This window comes from Battus philenor, unplaced genomic scaffold (genome assembly GCF_028537555.1).
Source record: "Battus philenor isolate CCGP_79_NKW_IND1 unplaced genomic scaffold, ilBatPhil1.0.hap1 SCAF_3, whole genome shotgun sequence".
Taxonomy (NCBI): domain Eukaryota; kingdom Metazoa; phylum Arthropoda; class Insecta; order Lepidoptera; family Papilionidae; genus Battus; species Battus philenor.
In genome coordinates this window covers 11,540,246-11,566,340 of record NW_027181693.1, presented here as the reverse complement: position 1 = coordinate 11,566,340, position 26,095 = coordinate 11,540,246, and the positions used below count along the sequence as shown (strand labels likewise).

The 26,095-nt window shown below is 31.8% G+C and overlaps 3 protein-coding genes across 4 annotated transcripts; 2 read left to right on the top strand and 1 right to left on the bottom strand.

Moving 5' to 3' along the window:
- The first annotated feature begins 375 nt into the window (after positions 1–375).
- Positions 376–4,618, top strand: imd (immune deficiency). The gene is made up of 4 exons (XM_068770373.1): positions 376–787; positions 958–1,124; positions 1,336–1,470; positions 2,422–4,618. The coding sequence occupies exons 1-4, from the start codon at positions 493–495 to the stop codon at positions 2,560–2,562; spliced, it is 738 nt and encodes a 245-aa protein (XP_068626474.1). The 5' UTR covers positions 376–492; the 3' UTR covers positions 2,563–4,618.
- Positions 4,619–5,441: 823 nt separating this feature from the next.
- Positions 5,442–12,538, top strand: LOC137926831 (mitochondrial enolase superfamily member 1-like). The gene is made up of 9 exons (XM_068770545.1): positions 5,442–5,549; positions 6,331–6,549; positions 7,175–7,297; positions 7,534–7,684; positions 8,261–8,418; positions 9,466–9,608; positions 10,237–10,400; positions 11,514–11,695; positions 12,387–12,538. Exons 1-9 carry the CDS (start codon positions 5,451–5,453, stop codon positions 12,519–12,521), a joined length of 1,374 nt encoding a protein of 457 aa, XP_068626646.1. The 5' UTR covers positions 5,442–5,450; the 3' UTR covers positions 12,522–12,538.
- Positions 12,539–12,627: 89 nt separating this feature from the next.
- Ctf4 (Chromosome transmission fidelity 4) lies at positions 12,628–26,021 on the bottom strand. Of its 2 annotated transcripts, none has more exons than XM_068770434.1 (16): positions 25,858–26,021; positions 25,500–25,743; positions 24,676–24,922; positions 24,041–24,156; positions 23,790–23,958; positions 22,527–22,655; positions 21,456–21,669; positions 20,223–20,405; positions 19,292–19,454; positions 17,967–18,093; positions 17,131–17,339; positions 16,366–16,464; positions 15,022–15,144; positions 14,085–14,405; positions 13,321–13,464; positions 12,628–13,206 (listed from the first exon to the last, which is right to left on the bottom strand). In XM_068770434.1, the coding sequence occupies exons 1-16, from the start codon at positions 25,932–25,934 to the stop codon at positions 12,946–12,948; spliced, it is 2,826 nt and encodes a 941-aa protein (XP_068626535.1). In that variant the 5' UTR covers positions 25,935–26,021; the 3' UTR covers positions 12,628–12,945. The 2 variants fall into 2 exon arrangements, with proteins under 2 accessions (XP_068626535.1, XP_068626537.1); XM_068770436.1 differs by having other exon boundaries at positions 25,881–26,021.
- Positions 26,022–26,095: the final 74 nt, after the last annotated feature.

Sequence of the window (26,095 nt, the reverse complement as noted above, 5' to 3'; positions counted from 1 at the left end):
TTTAGGACTTTGCTTTCTAATCTACGTAGAAGTGAATTAAAATGCTCTAAGAATAAAACTTATCATTATTCATATCATGGTAATGTGAACGGAAATTAAAAGGAACGTTAATAATTTATAGTTTTATCCCAACAAAGAATATTTTACGCTACATTTGTTACATTCAGCATACATCATAGTTTATTTCTAATTATTTTGACTATTATTATTACTATTAGTTACTAAATTCAGTTAATGCATTGAGACAACTAGAATATATGTAAACCCGTAAAGTTCTTTTCTGATACTATTCGTTTATAACCTGTTCACCGACAGTGCTTAAATTTGTAATTAATAGTCTGTAGGTAAAATTTCCCTATGACAAATATTGGACAAGAGACGTCATCGACGAACTTCCGATTTAAAGAAAGTATTTGTTATATATTTAATTTGTTTATACATTTTACCGTTTTAAGCGTATTTATATTTTAATTGAATCAATTTTTATCTATTATGGCAGCAAAAATTTTTGATATCTTTCGTAATCTAAAATCTGATGCTGTTCCTCGACCTCCGCGACCTGAGGCTGAAGATGTTTTTAATGAAAATGATAGCGGAGAGAATGACAACGTATATAATAATGAAGAATCTGAAGACATTTACACGGATTTACCCAAAAAGGAAAAGAAAAAATCGTCTTTTAACAACAATTTCTTTAAGCCCAACAAAAAGAAAGATAGTTTTGGATCGCCAAAAAAGGGAAACAAAGATGACAAACAAGGAAGCAATAGCAACGTGAACGTTCAAGGTGTGTTTATCATATGAATATTTTTTAATGAAAGCATACAGTCTCATGCATAAAAGGTATTTCTCCAAACATTAATAGGTCATTTAAGTCAATTTTTATCAGCTTTTATATTTTCATTTATATATTTTTTCTTCGTTTATTTTTATTTTTTCATTTAATCTTTTTAACAGCTACTGGAAATGTAATTAATATAGTTAATTCTCGTGACGTTCACTGGGGCAATGAAGTTGTGTACTACATGGGCCCAACAAATGTTCAACAAAAGCAACCCAAAGAAGATAAGGAAGACATTGAAAAGAATAACCTTATTGAACTAGTAATGGAATCTACAGTTCAGGTATATTCTCTACAGACATTTATCTAATACATATTAGCTTTTATTAATAACATTGTTTACAGGGATATTCAGTAACTCCCATTAAAATGGCTCTGGTAAAAAAAGACTATAATAGACCTTAATAATTGTTTTTGTAAAAGTAACTATATAGAATTGAAAATTTATTTGTTATGATACCATTTTTCAGTAATTAAATGATTGTGTCTTCCAGCCCACACATGAATATATGGACTATATTTCAAAGAACCTTGGCAAAAACTGGCAAAATATATTTTTATCACTCGGTTACAGTAAAAACAGAATTGAAACTTTTGAAATAGATGAAGGTCATAAAGGTATATCAGAGGTATGTAAACTAAACTTCTGAATTAATTTAAATTTATCTTTAATGCAACAGGCTAATGGGTTTTTTTAATAACTTAAAACATGGATGTTAATCCAGACTAGTTTAGCATTTGAGTTCACCTAAAAGTCAGTGATGTACTTTAGTATTTGGGCTTAGGTTAGAAATTTTGTTATGACAAACTTATTGTTGGGAATAAAGAGCTTGGAATTCAGACCAAGATGGTTAATACTCTTTGGCCATATTAGTAGCTACACTCACCCAAAACCCAAGAGAGAAACATATTATAGTTTTTTGTAAATAATTAATTTTTCATTGTGCATAAAATTTAACCATTTAAGTGGAAATATATCAAACTTTAATTTTATCAACTGTATGATTGAATATATGTTATATTTTAAAATTCATGCTGTTAAAAATATATAGCACAGGTAGTTATTCAAATCAGTATCAATGCTTTTTTTAGAACAACAATTTGATAACATGGTATGTGGCAAGATAGCACTTATCTGGAAAAAATATGCTGTATCACTTATGTTGTAAATTTGCAGTTATTTAAATTGCTATTTTTAATAACTACAAATTCATTTTTAAAAATATATTGATATTTTTAATCTAATTAAGGCTTATAGCCTTTCCAAGATCTCAATATATCTTGAATTGTTTTTTGTATTACAAGCTGCATTGACTTATTTGTACTGTCAAAAGTTATTAGAGATGTTATAGTATAATTTAAAAAAATATGTCTAATCATTTACACAAGTAAATTAAAACACTTGTATTAACAGTTTATATGGAGAAAAAGTAATGGTTTTGTAATAACTTTCTAGCAATTGTTTTGTTCGTAAGAATTTATCTTAATGTAAATTAAAAAAATGGCCTTATTGACATTGACTTATTGTCACAAATTTGTTTATTCAATATTAGTCATTGAAAATAAATTTTACATTACAGGTACGCTATAAAATACTCCTTGATTGGGTGCGCAATGATGATGAAGGAACTTTAGGTAAACTTGTAAAAATACTTTGGAGAGAAGGCGAAAGACAGCTTGTTAAAGAATTGTCAATTATACATAAGAAGAATAATGAGTAAAAAGCTTAATAAATGTTATGAAAAAAATTGAGAGTAAGAAAACATTCAAAGCCAGTATGTGTTGTAATAATGAAATTATATGTAAATTATGTTATGAAAACACATGAAACTTCTACAAATATATATAAATTTAGTGCAGTGCTTGATAGTCAGATGTTCTGTTTCTGTTATATATAGTATGCAAGTGTATTTTCCCTAATTTTGCGAGTATATTAGGCAGTGTCGATCACTTACCATGTAATGGTACAGATAAGATCATATTTTTGGATTTGACAGAGTAAAAATCATGTTTACAATAAAATTATTAGGGGAAAGTTATTATAATAGCAATAATTGAAATATAAAGTAAATAGATCTAAGAACTAAATAAGACAATGTAGATACTAACAAAAAAAAACATTGTGGCTAATGTTTCTACAATTTAAAAAAAAGTCTAAAAGTAAAGATGCTCAAGATATTTATATTTCAGGTGCAAACACCAATTCATTAGTTATTTTCAATTGCAAGTATATACAGTAATACCCCGCTTTACGCGAGGGATACGTTCCAAAAAAAATCGCGTTAACTGAAATTCGCGTGACGAGGTTTATGATTAATTAAACATAGTCAAAAATTATTACAAAAAAATACAAATCATTTTAATCAATCACTTTAATTCTAGGAACACTTTTATACAACACATACTCTTATTTTTTACGGAAAAATACATCTATTGTCCTTTGGGTAACGTTTTGTTTACGTTCTTGTAAAATACGTCCATAACACCCAACACTGTTTTTAATTGTTTAACAGATGGTCAAGACACCATAGAGAAGTTGATGATTACATTATATTTATACGCAATCTTTCGCGTAATTCGAGGCATTTGAACGCGAAATTTGCAATTCGCGTTATAGTAAAACCGCGTATAACGGGGTCGCGTAAAGCGCGGTATTACTATATTTAGGTGAATATATATCTAATGTAAGTCCTGTAATTTACAAATATTTGGAGGAGCTGCCCAAGATGACAATATGATTTGGCAGTCTTTGTGCATAGTCCAACTCCATAGAGAGTACATAAACAGCTAAACAATAATATTTAATATAACACATCTGATGATACTTTAAAAGCAAATCACCAATTTATTTCTGTGGAAAACAAGATTTTAATTTTATAATTTAAGTATGATAAATTAAAATACGTAAATCAATGTCTAAATAATTCCTTATGATAAAATAGATATTATTTTTTATTTAGTTGATCAATCTCTAAACTTTAAATATCAAACAATATTAGTATCACTATTAAAACAAATTGAAAAGGCAATAAAAGTTTTTAGTCATAAATTAATGAAATAAACTTTTAGTCTTTTGTATGAACTGTGTTTGCAGAACAAAAAAACTAAAGTGGTTTGAAAGATTAAAATTATATCTATGCTATACATAACATTCCTTTAAATGTCTTATATAAGGAGATTACTTAGACTATATGTCTACATGTTACATATTATCTTTAATAACTTAGTTTAAATTAAACTTATTTGTATGTTTTTTTTTCAACATTGTTGCTTTTATACTCTTAAATGATTTTTTTCATATTAATAATTACTTAATCCTTTACTTCACATCTAACAAAGTATATTAACAGTGAAATATTTTAAAGAATAGTGCATTATACAATGTCATTATCATCATCTATGGGAGAGGCCTATGTCCAGTGGAAATCTCACCACTGAAATGATGGTCATCAATAAGATATTCGTTTTATACTCTAAATTGTATTATACACAAATTGAAAATTTTTCAATTAAAGCGTTATTTGGCATTTTAGGTAAGAACAGTTTCTGCTATATATAGGAATTCATTGTTACTTGAATGGTTTTTTAAATGAACAAATTTATTGTTATTGCGCATTTAATAAGTATATTTTCTTTCATATCTAATTTAAATGTTATTGTTAAGAGGTGCTAAAAATTCTTGCTGTGATTTTTAATACTTATCTAAATTGCAACCTATGTACAATTGTGATATCTTTGTAACCAGACACTTTATTAAACTGCTAGTCAAAGAAATGTATTGGAATTGAACTGTGAGTTTAAAAAACTACAAATGATATTTGTACATATATATTAATTTTGTAAGTGAAAAATACATACAATTTTCTTGCAAAAATCATTAATGGATATTGATTTTTTCAAGACAAGTTAAATGTGTTTATACTTTTTGTATTGGATTTTATAATTATTATATTAAAATTATACAAACTAAAGGAATTAGTTTAAATAATAAAAAATGAGATTCGTTAATAACTGTTTTTATTTTAGTACCTTCTGCTTACATGTTCTTTACTAAATAATTTATTCGAAGAATTTGATCATAGTGAACAGTTGACATGTTATGCTATGTGTACAGTTGTAAAAATTCACATTAAGTAGATAACTTTCCGTATAGTATTTTCAGTAACTAAAAATATATGTAAAAACGTAACCAGGCAGTTTTAAGTTTTCTTATATATTCTGCGTTTACCTAACCAAGAAAATATCAAAAAATTAAAATATTGGAGGCACCGGAAAGTAATGTCAACATATTTTACAGAAAAATCAATTGAGTTTTACCTCTCCGGCATTGAAAATTTGTATCCTTCTTCCTTGATGGCAAAAGGTTGACAACGAAGGTTAATACATAATTGGTTAGAAATAAAAACTTGTTAAAAATTTAGTCACGTGTATTTAAGAAACCGATATTACTTTACGATCCCCCTAATAAAATGTTCAATTTATTTTATAACTACCGATGTTTTTGTGTAAAAACCTGTTATGACCTGATATCGTCGCAACTAAATAAAAGGTTATCTCAGAGGCGTTGGAAGCAGACGACTATTTCAGTTGTTAGTGAGATTGCATCAAGATGCCCGCCCCTGACAGAACTGGCTTGAAAATTGTTCAGCTCGATGTGAAAGACATACGCTTTCCCACATCTCTTGGAGGACATGGATCTGATGCTTTGGTAATTGTCATACCCATGTATACAGCATATATTAAGTACTAAAATAAAACTTTTTTATATGCATAAAACAATTGACAATATTAAAAACAATTGTTTCAATAGAAAGAACATTGTCTATATTTGTATTTTATGTTATTTTTACAGCTATTTTAATGACAATAACCACGTCATGCAACCTCAAACAACTTTGAACGTGACGAAATGTACGCAACAGTATTATTTAAACGAGAGATATTGTTCTGTGCGCCTATGAATATCACTTATAAGACAATTATATATTTAACCATATTTTAAAAAAATCCAATAAATCGTGCTATTTATTGTGGTCATATACGTTATTTAACATGAGTGTAGTAGCTTTTAAACATTTAAAAATATATTAAGAAACTTCCATGTTTTTCATCATCACCATTATTTCTGCCGTGGGGGAAATTTTCAATCTAGACTAATGTGTTCATCTAAGGCAAACTTTATAAACACACTTTTTCATAATTACCACTTAAATGAGTTTTGTTCAAATAAATTTTTGTACGTAGAAAATAAATTATTTTTGAGAATATAGATTCAAAAAAAGAAGCATTTATTTGGAAGTTATAGGAGAGTAAAAATTCAACTTGAAAACTTATGTTTTGTTGAAAATATCTTTTCTTTTGTAACATCTAAAGAAACTTGAATTAAAACACCTGCCAATAATAACGCCGTTATTATAGCTTCATATTAGTCTTACAGTAGTATTTTATGGATCAACATCTACCATAAATTAGTATTTAAAATGTTTCAGCACACTGACCCGAACTACTCTTGTGCTTACGTTACGACGACCACCGAAAATGGCAAGCACGGCTACGGGTTGACGTTCACTTGTGGACGCGGTACCGAGGTGGTGGTATTCATTATTAGATCTCTTAAGAAATTTGTATTGGGCAAAAATGCCGCTGACATATTCGCAGATTTCGCTGGCTTCTGGCGAGCCATCACCAATGACTCACAAATGAGATGGGTTAGTATCTTTTCTTCGATTAGAAGTTCAATCTATCACCATCATTGTCATTTCAGCCGTAGGATGTACAATGCTGGACGTAGGCCACTCCAAAAATTAAAAAAAATTTGATTGGATGCGGCCTGCATCTAGCGTGTTCTAACGACATTAACTAGATCATTTGTCCTCATTGTGGGTGAACGCCTTTCGCTGCGCTTGCCGGTCCGTGGTCTCCACTACAGAACCGTCAGGCCCCAGCAGCCATCTGTTCTTTGCACTGTGGCCTGGTCGTTGATTCTTCATCTTGCCAATCGGTCTAGGCTATGTCTGTTACTTTCGTCCGTCTACGTATCTCCAAAACCCGAGCAAAGCCTCTCCATAGCTCGTTGAGCGACTGTGACAGTGAGATATATTGTATTAATGTTTGTCTGAAAACTTTTTGTTCGTACAAAAAAAAAATCGCGATGTTAAAAAAAAAACAAACCTGTGTTATGTTCTTGTGCTGTCAATTCAAGATTGTTGATCAAACTTGCATATTACTAAATAATTTAATGATACTTCTTTTCGGCACCATCGGTAGCGCAATATCCCTGCTAACAATATAAAAACTCTACCATTTCTCCTATAAATTGCATTTAATTTTTAGATAGGTCCTGAAAAGGGTGCAATTCATTTAGCCGTGGCTGCGATAATCAATTCCCTCTGGGACCTTTGGGCAAGGATAGAAAATAAGCCTTTGTGGAGACTGCTCGTTGACATGGAACCAGAGGTAATGTTAAGAAGTGATTTCACGATATATTCATTTATATTGATTATTACCTTATGTTTCAACAAAACAAATTATATTTATACTTTTGGCCTATTAGTACGTATTTACGTAAGAGTAGCGTACTTTATCTAAATGTCAGTGATATTTACAAAACTAAAACATTACGCAGATATCTATAAGAATAAATTAGGTACTTTGTTATTATTGTATTTATCGCTTTTGTTTAATTTTGATAGGAATTAGTGTCAACAATCGATTTCCGTTACATAACCGATGTTATCACAAAAGAGGAAGCAGTGCAATTGTTGAAAGATAAAAAAGCTAAAAAGCAGGAAAGAATAGAATATTTGGAGAAAAACGGATATCCGGCGTATACTACACAAGTTGGTAAGATTATCATCATCATCATCATCATCATCATCGTATCAGCTGATAGACGCTTATTGCAGGGTCTTATGCTCCCCGCATCTACACTTTTCGCAACTTCAACTTTTCCGGATTGATGTTACTGTAACTTTGCAGGGACTTGGGTTCTCCCCCTTGGATTCTCGGTTTGGGCTGCTTCGTTACATATTCCTGATTAAGCCGTCAAGCTCATGCTTTGCTGGGTGCTCTATGGAGTGGTTACGCTTTCCCAAAAGATCTTATAAGCTTAGCATGGGTTATTACTACACAGTACTGAATCTGAATAGAGCATAAGTGCTGCCGCCACGAGCGTTGACGGCGGACTTTCTGAACGGAATGACCTATACAGCAGTTTCAGTGAAACTATAATTGCAGTTATGCTTAGCTTCAGAACATTACTTCAGTAACTGTTAATACTGAAAAAAAATTAAGTACCGTTCCTGGTTGATTCTTTACCATACGTATACAAAACTGTAACAGTAGTTTTGATAAAATCAATTATGCCTGAAACATAAATATGGAAACTTCGACTAACTTTATTTTGCTATAATATTGCAGGCTGGATGGGTTACAGCGATGAGCTAGTCAAGCAACTTTGCGAAAAATACATTGAGCTGGGTTTTACTCATTTCAAAGTGAAGGTCGGTCGTAATCTGGACGATGATTATAGGAGATGTAGTGCAGTACGAAAATATATTGGAGACGATAACTTTTTGGTACGTGTGCTTTGGACGTTTGTATTTGTTATAAACTCCTTCCAAGTCGTTCTTTAATTGTATCACAATACGTGCTATTAATAGATTACATTTGGTTAACAAAAAAGTGTATTTCGATCAATTTTTATCACTAGCTAACAGACTTTGTACTAAGTAATTGCCAAATCGTAGTATAATTATTAAAAAAAATTAAGTATTTGTCAAAATAATCACTTTATTTCTTTTTTCTTACTCTTTATATATCTTGTCTTCAAATATATAAGCAACGGTTACCAGTAAAATTAGTACAAGGCAAGAAACATATTACCTGAGTAATAATGTGATTATATTAGAGGGACCGTAATGTAATTTCGCTTTCTTAATTTTAATTCACACTACTATATTTTTTACAAGTTTTTATTTCTTATCAACAATATATTCGCCTTCGTTATCAACAACCTTTTGTCATCTAGTATACAACGTCTTCCAAGTACGTAATAAGCTACCAAATGACAATCAAATATCGATATGCGCAAAAACGTCGTTACTTTCAAGTCCCCCTAATATTATTATCGTAATGCACTTATTATATCACACTTTCTAGTTTGATTTCATTCTAACAAATCTTTTTTGTTTTTATTGACGTCAAGTATTTCACTGCTAGGGACGCATGTTTTCATTTGCTATGGGGTTTGTATGCAAAAAAGAAATGTGATGTTTTTATTATTGTTTCTGTAATATTTTTTTTCTCTATACCAATATTTCTCGTTCCTTAATTAAAGTATGAAAAAACAGTTTTAACGGTTGAGCGGTTCGCGTTGAACGGATAATTTTCGTTTATAGTGCTCAGAGAACATAGCGCTGCCGCTAAGTGTTGACGGCAGACTCACGATAGCGAAGGACGGATATTCCTCCCGTCACGTCGCGCGCTAACTTAAGCCGCGGTACAGCGGTTTCGGTAGTACTATAGCGACACGTTTGATAATTTCTTTTTATTTACATAAATATAGATTTACTCCAACTAAAACTACTAAAAATACGGATTTAAAATTTGTTATTATACGACAGATGGTGGATGCAAATCAAGCGTGGAGTGTAAACGAAGCGATCGAGTGGATGAAAAAGTTGGCGCCGCTGAAAATACTATGGATCGAGGAACCTACGTCTCCTGACGATGTGTTGGGACATGCCGCCATTTCTGAAGCTTTAAAGTACATAATTGCTCCTAATTTTGTTAAATTGTTTACTACGTTTTTGCTAAAAATTATTGAAAGATGTCCATCTTAATTATAAATTAATATATTTAATACTTCTTAAGAACTGAAGCGAGATCATTACAAAGTACAAAGTTCATTAAAAGGTTTACGATATGTAATAAATAGATTCCCTTTATTGGGATTGCAGACATTTAGTTAAAGTTCAAAAATTAATAGTCAATGAAAATTTCATATTACTTGTAGATTTATGAAAACTTTGGACAAAAATTCATTATACTCGCTATATAAAGTAATTCTCGTGATTGAAATTTCTTTTTTCCAGTGAAATGCCACAGCCCAATATCACAGGCAATAATTAATTAATTTTACATGTAGTAATACGAATTTTAAAGAATACTTTTTACTATAATCATTACGTTATTTATTATTTATGAAACTGTTGATTTGAGTTTTGAATAAAGATGTAACATAAATTATTTAACACTATATAACCAATCTGCCTTTATAATCATTCTTACTTTGTAGTTTTCCTTAATACTGCGTTCACAATGTTAGGTTAAGTCTAAGAAGTATTTAATGAATAAGTTAAACGAAAACTTGATAATTTTAAAATTAAATACAGGCCGTATGGCATCGGCGTGGCGACAGGGGAAATGTGCGCGAATCGTGTTATGTTCAAACAGTTCCTGCAAAGCGGCGGCATGCAGTTTTGTCAGATAGACTCCGCGCGCATTGGCGGCGTCAACGAAATACTGGCCGTGTATTTAATGGCCGAGAAACTAAAAGGTATCATTAATATTCGATTTATTTTTATTAAAAGCATTAATGGCTTTGTTGTAAATTAGTAACTAATTACTATTCCATAAGGTAATTGTAAAAGTTATTAATAATTTTGATAAACTTTGAATCACATTTCGATTTTAATATTAGAACATATCGAAGTTACAAAATTATAGCAGTAGTTTAACTATTAGGTACATAGGTTACCAATCTTGAGTCGCGGGTTCAAACTTTGTGTGAAAAATCTATGACACAATGAATGAAGGTAGAAATTGTAAAGAAACCAATATTATGGAACCAAACATTCTGAATTCAAATTACATTTACGAATCCACTAGACAGGCTTGGTACATCATTTAGTATCACATTGAAATCTTTTTTTGACATTATATTTTGAAAAATTTGTGTATATTTTTAAGTTTCCTACAATAAAATAAAAAAATATGAAAATAGTATCTAAATTGGTTATATATGGATAATAACCAAAAAGTAAAATGGTTTTTATAATCAAAACCGAGAGATGAGTTTTAGATTGTAATTGTCTAGTAATCTATAAGACTACATGTCATCGTACGTTGGACCGTTCATAGGACCGCCCGCTCCCTAACCGCGAACAGCGTGGGCGAACGTAGGTTGGATCCGGATCCATCCTTGGCTCGCCTGTGGTCCACGCTGCCAACATTACACAGCTCTACTCGAGTAGAGCGGTGTACTACGAGCGAACATCATTGTACAACTGGAATGCGACTGTTCAGCTTCTGTTTTATTTTTAAGTTCACAGACCATTTCGCTCCGTGAACTCAGTTTCGATGAAGCTGTAAAAGCTCTCGGGCTAACAGCATCAACTTCTTCTCCCTCCTTATAGATTTCTAATAGGACCGGATATGGTTGGACGCCTTACATAACGCTTGCCGATTCGTAGCCTTACCTCCTACAGAATCTTAAGAAACTAGCGGCAAACTGTTCCGCGGCTTATGTGACCAGTCCACTGCCACTTCAACTTGTCAATCCGCTAAGCTTTATCCGTTACAGTCGATCGTCTACGGATTTTATGGATCGTTAAACAACTGCCAATGAGGTCCGAAATGAAAGACCACGTATATTTATTTAAAATTTTAGTAAAGGTATGTCCCCACGCTGGAGGAGTTGGTCTATGTGAGATGGTACAGCACCTGCAGTATTGGGACTACGCCTCACTGTCTGGCACTATGGAGGGCCGGCTCATCGAGTACGTAGACCAACAGCACGAACATTTCTACGACCCTACCGTCGTGGTGAATGCAAGATATCTTGCACCGAAAGTAAGTGGCAACAAAATAAGAATCAAATGTAAATGTATATTACTTTTAATTGGTTTATTTATTTGTAATTATTTACAACAGAAGCATGCCAGAGAAGACCAATATGATAGAAACTGTCTGTTTATCTAAAAGTGTTGTCGCATAATTCCGAACGATTCTTTTGAATATGGATTATTACAAACATATTTATTGAATATTTTTCTATTTCGCTTATTTGACGCGTTTATATATTGACAGATTTTATTCCTTAGGCAAACTATACCAATGTCAAAGGTTACAGGACTTCAGTCGTATGGAAAACGTTATAAAATACGAGTTATTACTTTGTTTTAATTATAAACCTTTACTAGTAAAAATAGGTTTTTTTGTTTCTTACATTGCAAGATTTGATAAACAATGTGATTATATTTTCATAACGTTTTACATTATTATATCCTATTGATTACCGTCAATGTAAACAAAAATTATTAATTTATTCTGTTTAAAATCTTTCTCGTGCGATGACGGAAATTAAGAATAAAATAATAGGAATTTGGTAGAGCGGTGTACTCGAGTTTTGGCGCCTAGCAACAAATTTAACATTTGTTTTTAATTATATAGAAAGATAAGTTAACTTTTGCACAAGTCAAGCGTTCAAATGTTATCAATGATCCAATCTAGCATCATGTAATCAAAAACAAAATACTTTCAGTTGCCCGGCTACAGCACACAGTTTTTGCCAGAAACATTGGACAAATATACCTACCCCAATGGCAAAGAGTGGCAGCGGATGTTCAAAGAGGGAGTGTTCCCTCCGCCCGACGAAACTGAGCTGGCAAACGCTTAATGATATTAAAATAAAAAACTGCATCTTATTACAAACCAGTCTTTAATTTTATAACACATTTATACAAAATACAATATTAATAAATAGGTATCGCAACCATAAGTCATGTCATACATAAAATCGCTCATTTTTGTAAATCTTGTAACTTTAATTTTTTTTTAAATATAGATTTTTTTTCTTAGAAAATAATTTATTATACATATAAATATAACATATAAAAATTGTTATCAAATTTGGGTAATTTTAAGACAGTTAAATCTTTCTTGCAACTTTTTTGGATATAGCGCATTTTACCTTACAATTGATCCCGATAAATGATTTTTCAGTCCGTTTAAAAAATTATGTATTTTTTAAATGACAACGATGTACATTTGTGAATTGCGATGTGTGAATTTAAAAGGATATTTCGTTGAACAATCAGTAATTATTTTTTTTGAAATGCAAACGCGCTTAGTTTGGATTGCTTAGGGGCGTTGGCAATAGGTGAGACGGACTCGCTAGCTTCATCTAGCTTTCTTTTCTGGGCACCCTCACCCGTACTACTTTTACTTTGAACACTCTTAAACGTCCTTATTCCATGACGCGTCAGTTCCGACGGCGTTAGATCTGGGTTCTGTTCTCCCAATGTGGATTTGTTTCTTGAAAACCAGTCGACGAATGTTTCACCATTAAGCGGCGTTAAGGGCTGAAAAATTTAAAAAATAACCAAGTTAGACATAAACATTCTGAAGAAACCCGAAGAATTTTCTAAAAATCGGAAAACGGTATAAGTGAAAAATAAAATACGATAAAAACGTACATCTTCATTCTCTGTGGAATCGTTCGTCGCATGCACGTCGACCAATATCCGCTCGGTTAAAGTTAAAGGACTGGCAACATTTTTTGTCCCGTCCTGCTGTTTTTTAAATGGGTTTCTGCCAGTACCTGGTGATGCTTTTATTGGCTGAAACAAGAAATACGTTCAAATTAAGAGATTAAAGATTTCAATTTATTTAATATTTTTTATTAAAGTGACTATCATCTATGAAATAGCTACTTCTACAATAGCTGCTATATACTGCTTCATTTTAGTCGATAGAAGCCCACTGTTAACTATAAGCCTCCCACAAAGATCGCTACGGTGACCACTAACTACGTGGTCGATCCTCTGTCTACCGGCTCATGGTAGTTACTCGAGAACTTTTCGGCCCCAAACGCCATAGGTTGAACGAGTGATGTGCCTCACTCACTGCCACTTCAGACGACCTATTGTTCGAGTTACGTTGGTAGCCTTGGTTCTTCTGCGGATCTCCTGATTTCTGATTAGGTCTCGCAGCAAAACTCCGAACATAGCTCCCTCAGTTGCTTTCTGAACGACCAAGAAGAATATAAAATCTTGAGTTTTGTTCTTTGTTGAAAAGAGCCTTAGGAACACTCATTGCTTTAATTGGAAGTAAGCTTTTATATGAGAGCTTAATTTAATCCAAAAAATTGTTTTTGTATCATTTGTTTTATAAAATTTAAATGTAAACCTATTGATGGGCCCGCTATTAAGCAATCTGAAATTAAATAATAAATACTCACAGCAGGTTTAATTGGAGTGACATTTTCAATCTTCTTCTTGGTCTTCTGCGGTATAATGAGACTTGCGTTCAAATCTTCTTGTTGGGTGGTGGTGACGTCATATGTTTCCTGTGTCTCTAATTCTTGGAAATGTGAGTTCTGGGCGACGTTGAGTTTGTCAGCTTCTTTCTCCCACTGTTCAGCGAGGTCGCCCAGTTTGTCAGCCAAGTGCATCCTGCCCAAACGTGAAGCGTACTTAGCCGCTAGCGGCAATAATCGTACATCTTTAAGTAACTCCATTAGTTCCAATGCTCTTTGTTCGATTTCACTACGGCAGGCAAGCTGAAATGTAAATGATAATTTCTGCATTAAATGATATAAAAAACTCAATAGATTGACTTACATGTTATTCTTAATCATAGATGCCGATGGCTTTAGATTACTGTTTTAAGCAGAATTATTCTTAATATAAATTATCGATTTATATTTATTAGTGTTTAGAACGTTACAATTAAAGTAACTTAATAAATATCGTTATAATACCTTACAATTGGTTTTCCAACTGTCGTAATGGACATTAAGATTCCTTTATTAAAAATTTTTTTTTAAATATATAAAGTTGCATGTATATCCTAATTTCCAATTATAATTAAAATAACACACTTGTATATCTCTATTATTCTTGTATATCATATCATGATTACTAGACATTTCTCAAATTTATACAACTTTATTCTACTATTTACAAAGACAAACACAGTATATAATGTCCACCTACATGTAATACACAACCTTATTAAGGTTGTAAATCTATGGGGGAGGCGTATGTCTAGCAGTGGATGTCCTATGCTGATATGATGACAATGATATAAAAAGGTAGAACTTGTTGGTACATTTTGTTACACCTTTTACTTTAAGTATAAGTGAAGCAAATAATAAATGGTAATGATGAACTCACAGCAAATAATTTTAAAGCAGTCTCCCTGGCGGTCTTCATGTCGACGTCGGAGGCGGTGTGCGCCCAGCGCACCAGCTGTTCCTCGTACTGACCCTTCTCTGTGTCCAACTCGCAGAGAGGTATCTTAGAACAATATAAACAGCAATTAAAAAAAAATACATATTTAGACCTTTTTACAATAAAAGATTGACATTGCTCAGCTAAAACTCTTTACACTTCGTGCAATGGCTGAATTAATGCCTTATAGGCAGTACCAGAGGCGCAGATATAACAAGTAGGCAAGTGTGTAAATGCAATTAAATTTTAATAAATATAACCAAACATACACTGCTGTAAGTACATAAGACTATGTCTATTATCTGATAACTATATTTAAATAAAAGCTTAATATGTATGTATAAATATTTATTATACATATACATATTTTTCGATCAGAGTTGATTTTTGATATATATTTATAATTAATTTATGTTAATACTCGAAACTTAATACCGTGATGAAAACTTAAGGTGAATTTATTTATAAAATGTAAATTAATTATTTATTCTTCCAACTCAATTTTTTCCCCTTCTAAGTAATATCCCCGTCTGTTAAAACACACTTTTGCGAACGCTTTTTTCAGTCCTCGAAATGGAAAAAGTCTTCAAGACCTTCGATACGGTTTTCATCTTTTCAATCGTGTCATAGTGGCGTGCCCACATTTTAGCAACTTTTTTTAAAAAAAACTTAGTGATTTCGTCACCAAAGAGGCTTGAGATGTTTCACAAAGCATCCTTCAAACTCGTTTGAGCTGATACAAATGATATTCTAATTTTTGCCAAACAAACCCTTAGCAAATCTTATACAGTCTTACAAACCTATAGGAAAAAATAGCTGACTACCTAATACCCGCTAATTTTAAACGACAATTTCACCTCACTTTTTTATCTCAGTAATAACGACATAAGGATGAGTTTACATATACATTATATTTGCATAGTACGCAATCGTTCTCTTGCTCCTATGTTGAATGTTCTTATTTACAATAGGACTTCTTTTGGTGTGTTTTTGGACTATCTTCAATTTAATATCATAGCCTAGAGTATAGGAACAGAACTGAAAATTATATTATAAATGCAAAAGCGCAGACATTTACACTGAAGTAGATAATAACAAATTTTCGGATAATACTAAAAATAAAGAAATTCTGGTGTTAAAATTCTTCTTACGTGTATCTTCTACTTATTGTACAACTGTTTACCTTTACTATAATCATCCGTCCCTTTCACTTCCTTACGATGCGGGAAAGACCGATATATTAACACTATCTGGCAAATATAGTTTATATTTATACAAATAACTTACTTGAATAGGAAGTTCCGTAACAATAGGCTTAGGCGCCGTGAGAGGAAAGGAGGTTCCTCTGCAAAGGATAGCCCGTACGGTTTGAGATGGTTCACTGAGCTGCAAATAACGAAAAAACTATTATTATTATTTGTAACTATGGTCTGTAATATGACGAATTGTGTGTCGCCCGATATTATTTAAAATTGTTTTACCATTATCATCATTCGCTGATAGACGCCCATTAGAAGGCACTGGCGTGTTCCAAAAATATTTTTCTAGTAAACATTATAATGTTTACAATAATCACAATGAATTTAAAAAGGAGACGTGAAAAACCGGCATTACCAAAGTTTCGACGGCTAAAAATTTCTAATTCAATTGTTATAAATGGAACAAAATTTTTTTTTACAAAATTCCAAAAACGTTATTTCACTACCATTACAATTCAAAACGTATATCAAAAGTAAACTAACGGAAAAAATCATATTATTAAAATAAGCAAATATTTGAATCGCAAGAATCCTTGGTGATGATTTCATTTCATTATTTTGTTTCCATTTAGGCTATATGTGATAGAAAGTGTATATACATAAATTGGTATTATAAAACTTTTTTTGTTTAAAAGATGTGTTGTTATGTGATTTTTTACTGATTCTTCTCCACAACTATAACACCTTGCAAAGCAATATGAGTCCTGTTACAAGTAATGCTGAATAAATCTTGATCCTAACATTAGTGATAATAAGTATTTTATTTGACATGAATTTCATTGGTTTTACATACAGAAACAATAAACCAGGTGTCGGATACGCCTTTAGAGTGTGTGCTGGTGTCACAAATCGGCACCCACACCCCACTAGCGATGTCATACAGGCGCAGTATGCCCGTGTTGTCATAAGCACAAGGCGAGCCGACGTCGCTGCTTCCAATCCACGTCAGTTTAGAACTTGGCGTGAGCGGCAACTCGACTGTTTTGCTTCGCACTTGTCGACCTGTGAATATTCACTTCATGTAACTTTGTATAAATAACGCGGAGCATTTTATGTTGCTAATATTAGCATAATATAAATATTAGTAGCTTTATTTAGAACAGGTTGTCTGGTCACCTAGACTTTAGAATTAAGTTCCTCATCATTTTAGGGGGTAGAACATTGGTATTTATATTTAATTATAATAATAGTGTTGTAGGATATCTTGTACAACAGTGTACCTATTAACAAATATCTACTATTGTAGCTTTTTAGTAAATTGGCCACCTACAGTGGGAAAGTTTTTTATATTAATTGATTTTGTATAGCAATTTTTTTTAATTAAAAAAGAGGTACTTCTAAACAGACTCAGCCTTTGCACTGCCTCCACTATCACCGAGAAAGTTAGGTTTCAAAAAAAGTTACTTTCTTCTATGATAAGTAAGAAAACCATAGGAGCACTTTTCTGACATTTAAAAATTCTGTTTAACAACTATGGTACAAAATAAATGTCGGTTTGTCTCCGTAGTGTATAAGCAAGACAGTTTTATATAATTCAAAGAGTGTATCGCGTGAAAAAGTATATACATGAGGCTGTACAAAAAACTGTAAACATTTTTTATAACTTTTTATTATTGATTGGATACAAACCATTAATAGCTATAATGTCCATGGCAAGATGTTGATCAGTAAGTCCAGGATCGGTTTTATGATAAACCACAAACACTGAAGTATTAAATCCTGCTAACGTCACCACAGGGCCGGGTAAGGAAATCACCTGAAAAATAATTGTTTTTTATTGAAAAAACTTAAATAGACTGTATTTATTAAAAGTGTCACCAAAACTAATTTTTTCAATTTGTACGCCCAGTATTAAAATAATTAAAATACATTATTTTCATTTGTTTCAATAACTTCATTAAAAATTTTAATTGAATAAAGGAAAAAATCCTCTGTACTTTAAAAGCCTGAGCAGCATATTATCTTATTAGATATGTGTAAGCTATTCTCTTCACAAATATAACTGTCAGCATTCCATGAAAAGGAGCCGGGACGTGTGCTCAGAGCTGACCACTCGCATAGTAGGTTCACCGACCACACTCTTACAACCTTTCCTAACTAAATTTTAAATGATACTACCAAAGCTTCTTTGAAAGCCTATTACAAAAATAAGCTTAAGTTCAATGTTATATCTTTACCACATACATATTTACCATGAATTTTTTAATATTGGAAATATCAAAAATCTCGGGCCTTAATCACTAGGCTGCTTATGACCCGTTAAACATGTTTATGCAACCCGCCAAGCATTTCTTGAATTTAATAAATTTAATCGACTTATCCCATCAATACATTGTTATAAAATTAATTATAGTGAAATATCAGTACATACTACATCAAGATCAAACAAAATACATCAAAACTGTGCTACCCACATGTTGCTATATCATCAATTCCGGTTGATATTGCTCAGCATAATTTAAAGCAAATTTGTTTTTCTGTTGTTATCTTGTTTGTTTTCATTTTGCATAAAAATGTGTAAATGAAATTCTAACTTTTTAAAGTTTTATTTTTCATTAACTTTAGTGTTTAATATAAATAAACCTTACAAAACAAAGTAAAAAAATGAAAATAATTTGTATTGCTTTATATAAATTTGCCCGTTCATTTTAAAAGATTCCTCACCCCTGCTTTAAGTAAATGTTAATAAATCAATATATATATATCAATATATATAATAGGTATCTTCGAGTAATAATAAAACAAGTGAAAAACTGTTAAATTAATTATAAACAGGATCATGTGAGGTAATCAAGCATTATATTATTTTATTATAATTAGATTTTAGATAAATTAAAATATACATTTTTATTTACTCGCATTTTTAGTCTCCAAAAATGTCCAATTTGGACATTTCTACATTAAATTGAGTGTGGGTGACTTATAATTATGATAATGCAACTATCTATATTTACCTGTCTCTGTGTGCCCATGGGTGTGAACAGCCTCAAGAGCCGTGCGTTGGTAGCGCAGGCAACAAGTCCACTAGTAGCAACCACACATAGTATCTCCTCTGTATCAGGCATTGACACACTCCATTCCTTACTGCTTCCCACTAGCGATATACAAACTAATTTACTGTAAAATACATAAATATACATGCAAAATCTTTAATAAATTCATATTTACTTATAAAATAAATACCGTCTGATTATACTAATGTTGTTATAAACACCTTTACAATAAAATATTACATAAAAAATATAAATAAATAAATGATCTTGCTTTTTCTTGTGACAAAATTATTATATACCATTATTGTAGACCATAACTATATTGCTTCTATGTTCTTGTATATGTAACACTAATATTTCACTTATTTCAATTTTATATTACAATCAAAGAGTTGCTGCTACATTTTTTATTTGTTAAAAAAGATATACATTCATTAAATACCTTAAAAAGTAATCAATTTTGAAAATCTGATTAACTGAACACCAATCTACTATCACAAATATAAAACACTTGTGATTAAAATAAACATTGTCGCTTGTAACACCATTTATTTAACCCTTTCGATACTGCAGTACAATAGTGTGTCAGGACTAAAATTGAAATTATATTTAATTCTTACTTCAGGCGTCTGAATGTACTTATTTGTACCAATAGGCAATAAACATATAATTTTCACTAAGATTTAAGGAGTGTAAAGACTAAATTGGGACCATTCAAACCAAACTGCTTATAAATTTGATGTAGCAGTCTCTCATCACAATTCAGTCGGACGTTATGTCCCAACAGTCCATATGTTTGATGGGACATATATATACCTACAGTATCGTAAGAAAATACCATATTATTAATAAGCAATGTAACTAAAAGATAAAATATAGAGATATAACTTACCTAGGTGTTTCACAAGCTAAAGCCAAGACAGTAGAGGATAAACTTGCCATTGTGTGGTTAAGATAATTGTTCAAATGTATCCCATGATGCATGTTTGAATCATGAAACTCTATATCAATACTGGACTCCCCATTCTCAGCGGTATGGCAACGGACTATGCCTACATCATTCCAACACATGTACCTTAAAATACAATTTTATACATTTTCAATATGTATAATCAACTCTTAAACAGACATCAGATAATCAGTATATATCATGAGCTGTTTGCTTATTATAGAGAGCTTTTTTGTGCCAAAATTATCGCAGGATTTCGTGATGATTACAATTTAATGCCATAATTATAGAATTGAATATCTACTATTTTAGGTGTGGGATATTATGGAATTTATTTTAAATGGAAAAATTTCGGTATTAATATGTTTTTATGTATTGTGCATTTTGCAAATAAACAATATATCTGTTTATGTAAGACGACAAACTACATCTTGTTCTCTGGTAGACACCGAAAATAGTTCCTCTATCAATTATACTTTTAATGTAAATACTTTTTGTATTAAATCTGAATCTGTAACTTCTTATTAAAAAAAATACTTCACACAACCAACAGCAACCGATTATCTAATCTCTGTTCATATTTCTTACTAATAATTATATCAAAAATAATGATAAACAAATGTTTAATTGATAATTTTAATTGAAATGTTAATAAATGTTTAATTATTAATTTTGAGATGCTGTTAATTTATAAATTCGATTAAAATCATTAATTTATAAAAATAATATCAGTATTACACAAATATTTAGAATACTGATAATTTACTACGTAAATCAAAATACTACCAGCCAATTTGCAATAAGAATGCTGTGAACTAGTGTTGTACACTGGTCTAGCCATGTCCTATAATTAATTATATTGTTCCTAATTATCAGACAGCCATTGATGATGATAATCGCCACCATGATGAATCTTGTGCTGGAGGTGAGCAGCGCAATACCGGTCATCGTGGCGATCTTTGGAGGAGGCCTAAGCGTTACAATAAGTGTCTATCAGCTGACACATTGATGATCCATCAGGTTCGAAAGCATGACTTCAACTGGTCACTGTGAACTTGCCTTTCAAATAAGTTAGTTTCAATGCGTGTCATCGTCAATGTTATAAACATTATGAATTGTTACTTTATGCTGTTGTTACATTAGGCTACATAAAATTTAATTACTGATAAAAATCACCTGTGTTCCAAATGGCTAGGCGTGGATGAAGATTGAAAAGGTGCTTGTGCTGGTACCGTAGTTGGAACCGGTGCAACTTGTCGTGACTGTGGTCGGGAATCATCTGGATCCATATGAATGCCTAGAGTATCGTTTTTAATTTTCTCCAATGAAATTGCATTGTCGTCATCACTTTCATAATTTTGTATTAAATTATCTACTATATCATCATTATCTGAAATAAAACATTTTTAAGATGTTTAAAACTAAAATTTTCTTATTAGTTTTTTTTATAAAATACATTTTATATAGCTTGCAAGCATGAACATCAATCTGAAAAGAAATTATATGTCGACTAGATAACCCAAAGCATCTACATTTATAATATGATTCAGAGAAATAGAAAAAGAGAAATTTATTGTCATGGTTCCTATAAAAATGCCCGAGTTAAAACTTTTTAATGTAATGGAATTTACATAATATGTTACAGCCCAACAAATTTTTGATAAGGCCGTAAATGTACATTAACAAATATCACAAATACAGAGAAAATGTACATTTGTAGTCAGTCACTAAATTTTTCCTACAAGAAAGGCCATAATTCAGTTTCAAGTGATACAACTTCATATTATTTCAAACAAATTAACATTGTCATGTATTTATTTATTTATACCTAAAATGAAATATACCAAAAAATACAAAACACAAGTTATACAGAAGTGGTACGAGAGGCTGTTTTATTGCTCAAGGCGATCTCTACCAGACAGCTTATACATGGAGATGGGAGACATAAAGAAAAGTGCAGTTTGGGGCATACATCATAAAGAAACATAAAAATATACTACACATTTCAGAGTATATACACTTTCACATATACATACATAAACATAAACCTACATATACAAATATTATACACACAAACACACATATATATATACATTTTACATTAAAAAGATATTACATACATATGAATAAAAACAAATGCTGCTCAATCCTATTTTAGACACCATGGACTGTTTTTATCATCTGTATAAAACCTAATAGCGACTTAGCGCGTCTTATTTCAACTTACAAATACAAACATATTCTTACCATCCTTTTGTACCATTTCAATATCTTCCGAGTCGCCCATTGATCCAAATTTGCTACTATCTTTTCCATAACAATTTACTAACATTCCCAATTGACCAGCAACATCGCAATATACAAGAACTCCATTACCTAAACAGCAGAACAATACAAATTGTATTATATAATAATAACATCACACAGTTATTAACTATTTTTTACTTAGAGAGAAAGAATGAGTGTTGTGTTGAATAAAATCAACCAATCCATACTGTATCTATCTTTGGGCTCATTTCCATTGGTCATTATCTAACATTTGGTAAGTTATGTTAATGTATACCATGGAGACTGCATGCAATAACCATTTTTAATTGGTTCCATATATCATTAGTTCCTCTTCAAATGCTGTTGTGGACTCCTGGATTTCGTTGCAGTTTTCACCCATTAACGCTAAATCGTCTGCGTACCCTATAACCTTATGCTCTTTTCCTAATTTTACTCCTCCTTCCAGCGCAAACACAGAAGTACAAAAGTCCGTATCTACAAAACCGTAATACGACCAATATTGATGTATGGCTATGAAGCTTGGACGCTAACTTTAAAAGAAGAACAAAAACTGCTAGTGACGGAACGCAAAATCATGCGGAAGATCTTGGGACCAGCGAGAAATCAAGACGGATCTTGGAGGCTCCGAAAGAATGCTGAAATTGAGACTATAGTAGCACAGCCAAATATCATTGGCGAATATAAAGCTCAACGAATCCGCTGGCTTGGTCACTTGGAGCGAATGGGATCGGATCGGAGCGTGGAGGTAGCGTACCTGGAAAAACCGAGGAGTCGAAGACCAGTGGGTAGACCCAGGTATCGCTGGATCGATCGCGTTGAGGCAGACTTGCGCGAATTGAATGTCAGCCAATGGCAGACGATGGCGCAAGATAGAGGAAAGTGGAAGTCTCTCGCTTCGGAGGCCAAGACCCACTTTGGTCACTGAGCTAGCGGAGTTGTAGTAGTATATCATCAGTTCACATGCAATAATACTCAAATAAAGTCTCAGTGCAACACTAGCACATGTGGGGTTCCCCTCATATTGCATAATGGTTAGTTAAAGACCAATTATAATAAACCTTCATTGATGGTGCCAGTAACCAGTAGAAGTATGAAAAAACTTATTAATGACAATGTAATATACTGAATAAAGAAAACACATCTCACATAAACTAATTCTTATGATTTGGTCAACAAATATGAATTAAGATACCTATTAACTTTTATTAAATAAAAATAAACCTTTTGGATTCCATGACATAGCTGATATGTTGTGTGATGTCGGATGTTCAATTATACCCATACATGTCCCGGTTTGAACTTCCCACACAGCTATTTGACCAGCCACAGTGCTGCCAGTTAAGTACTGACCGCAAGGTGAAAATAGACACTGGGAAATTGCACACTTAATCTGAAAATAAGTATTGACAATTTAAAAACATGCAAATCTTGTTAGACATAATATTGAAGTGTAGTTTAACAAAAACAATTACCGAACTATGAGTAAAAGACATTCTCTGGCCCCAACTTTCACAATCCAATAAAATGATTTCTCTGTTATTAGGGTACGCCAAATATTTACCTTCTGATGGCTCAAAACTTATCCTACCTGAAATAAAACTTGAAAATGTTGTAAATTATTTTTACTCTAAACATTTATGGAATTGATACTTAATGAGTTACTACAATTGGCTCCAAAGGGAATATTGGAGCTCGACAATTGGAAATGGATATCTGGATTTTGACAGACAACACAGCTTGCCTCTCTCTTTCCCCATAACATAGCCTTTGTAGAAAATTGTACAGTAATTCACTGTATATTTGGTAAGGCATAGATGTAACCCTTCTTCTTAAGTTGTTATGCACAAAGCATGTGCAAAAGAATTCATATAAATTTTGGTAAGATTGGTAAGAAAGGCGTGAAGTTTTTGGTAATAAGATTATGACAAAATACTTGTTGCCACAGTGAATGAGTGTCCATGTAGAATTTCCCCAGGAGAGAAAAAAATGGTTAGCTATACAGTAAGGCAAAGCACAATAATTTTAAGAGAAAAATGGAATTTTAGATCTTGATACCCATACAGCATTCTATATATGTGATAAAAGAGCATTAAGATAAAATACTTACATAAAATTTTTGCAGCATAAAATGTATTTATTTTCGGTACACACACCACTTCCTTCACCACTTTCTGTGTGTCAATATCCCATATTCTTAACACACCATCACCACATGCTGTGGCTGCATACTTCATATGAGGGCATAAGGCTATACTGAGTACAGGACCCTTATGTTCTGTCATTACAAATAATGGAGCACCACCTTCAAGACTACAAATTTTTGCCTCCATGTTTTCTGAACAACAACCTAAAGCCTATAGAAATAAAATATTATTTATAAACATTTTAACAGCTTTAACCTAGGAGATATTAAGTTGTAAGCACTTCTGACATTTAATACTTCTTTGGACTGTATTCTCAAAAAAAATTGTCAAATCATTGTATAAAATTGAGACAAAGGATAAGACTAAGATATTAAGTTTTTATTCTTAAACAATCCTTACAAAGGCAGGTATACATTTTTCACTTAAACAAAAAAGATCTTTCTCAGAAAGAGAGTTTAAGTTGTAATTACAGCATGAATTAATTCTGAACAATAACTATTTTTTTAATCCCAAGGTATACCAGTTGTTTTAGATAATTAACATTATGTAGTCAGTGGTACCTAATACTTACCAGGCTTGGAACTATAATATTATTAACTATAATTAGAATTAATTGAATCAAATTATAACAATAACCAGCCTAAAAATTTCATCAATAAATGGTTGTATATTATTATATCTATTTATTGTTCTTCTTACCAACATAAACAACATCAAATTTGGACAATAAAATATGGTTTGAACATAAAATAACTATGAGTTCTTACTAAGCTAAATATTATCGTACCTCAATTTGGGGTGATGACATAATTTGTGTAACTGGTGCAGTGAATCTAGTGACAATTCCATCTTTATCAAAAGCTGGAAATGTATATGCTTGTACTGCATGGTTATCATTCGCCACATACAATCTTTTATCCTTAAAGCATACTGCAAGTGCACTTTCGCCGACACAGTGTGAATTTGGATCGTCGTCGTCAATATCAATCCAAATTCGCACATCTCCATCATGTCCGCAAGTTATTATGTGCCTTAAAGTTAAATTTTTCTTATATTATAAAATAAAATATACTTCCACTGGCTATATAAAAAAAACAACGAACACTGCAATTTAAATAGCAAAAAATTATTATTTTATAACTCACTGTCCATCTTCAGAATAACATACATCCGTGTGTCCTTCGGCATGAGCATATCTTAAAGGTTTACTCTCTATTTTCATTTTATTTAGTTGAGGACAAAAATTCCAATAATTTGTCAAGTAATAATCGCTATCCCTTTAATGTTATATTATTTTGTCTACATAGAAGTTTTGTGCACTTGAAATGAAACAAATCAACTTGTCATATTTTGGCGCGAAAGCGTAGATTAGACGTCATTGAA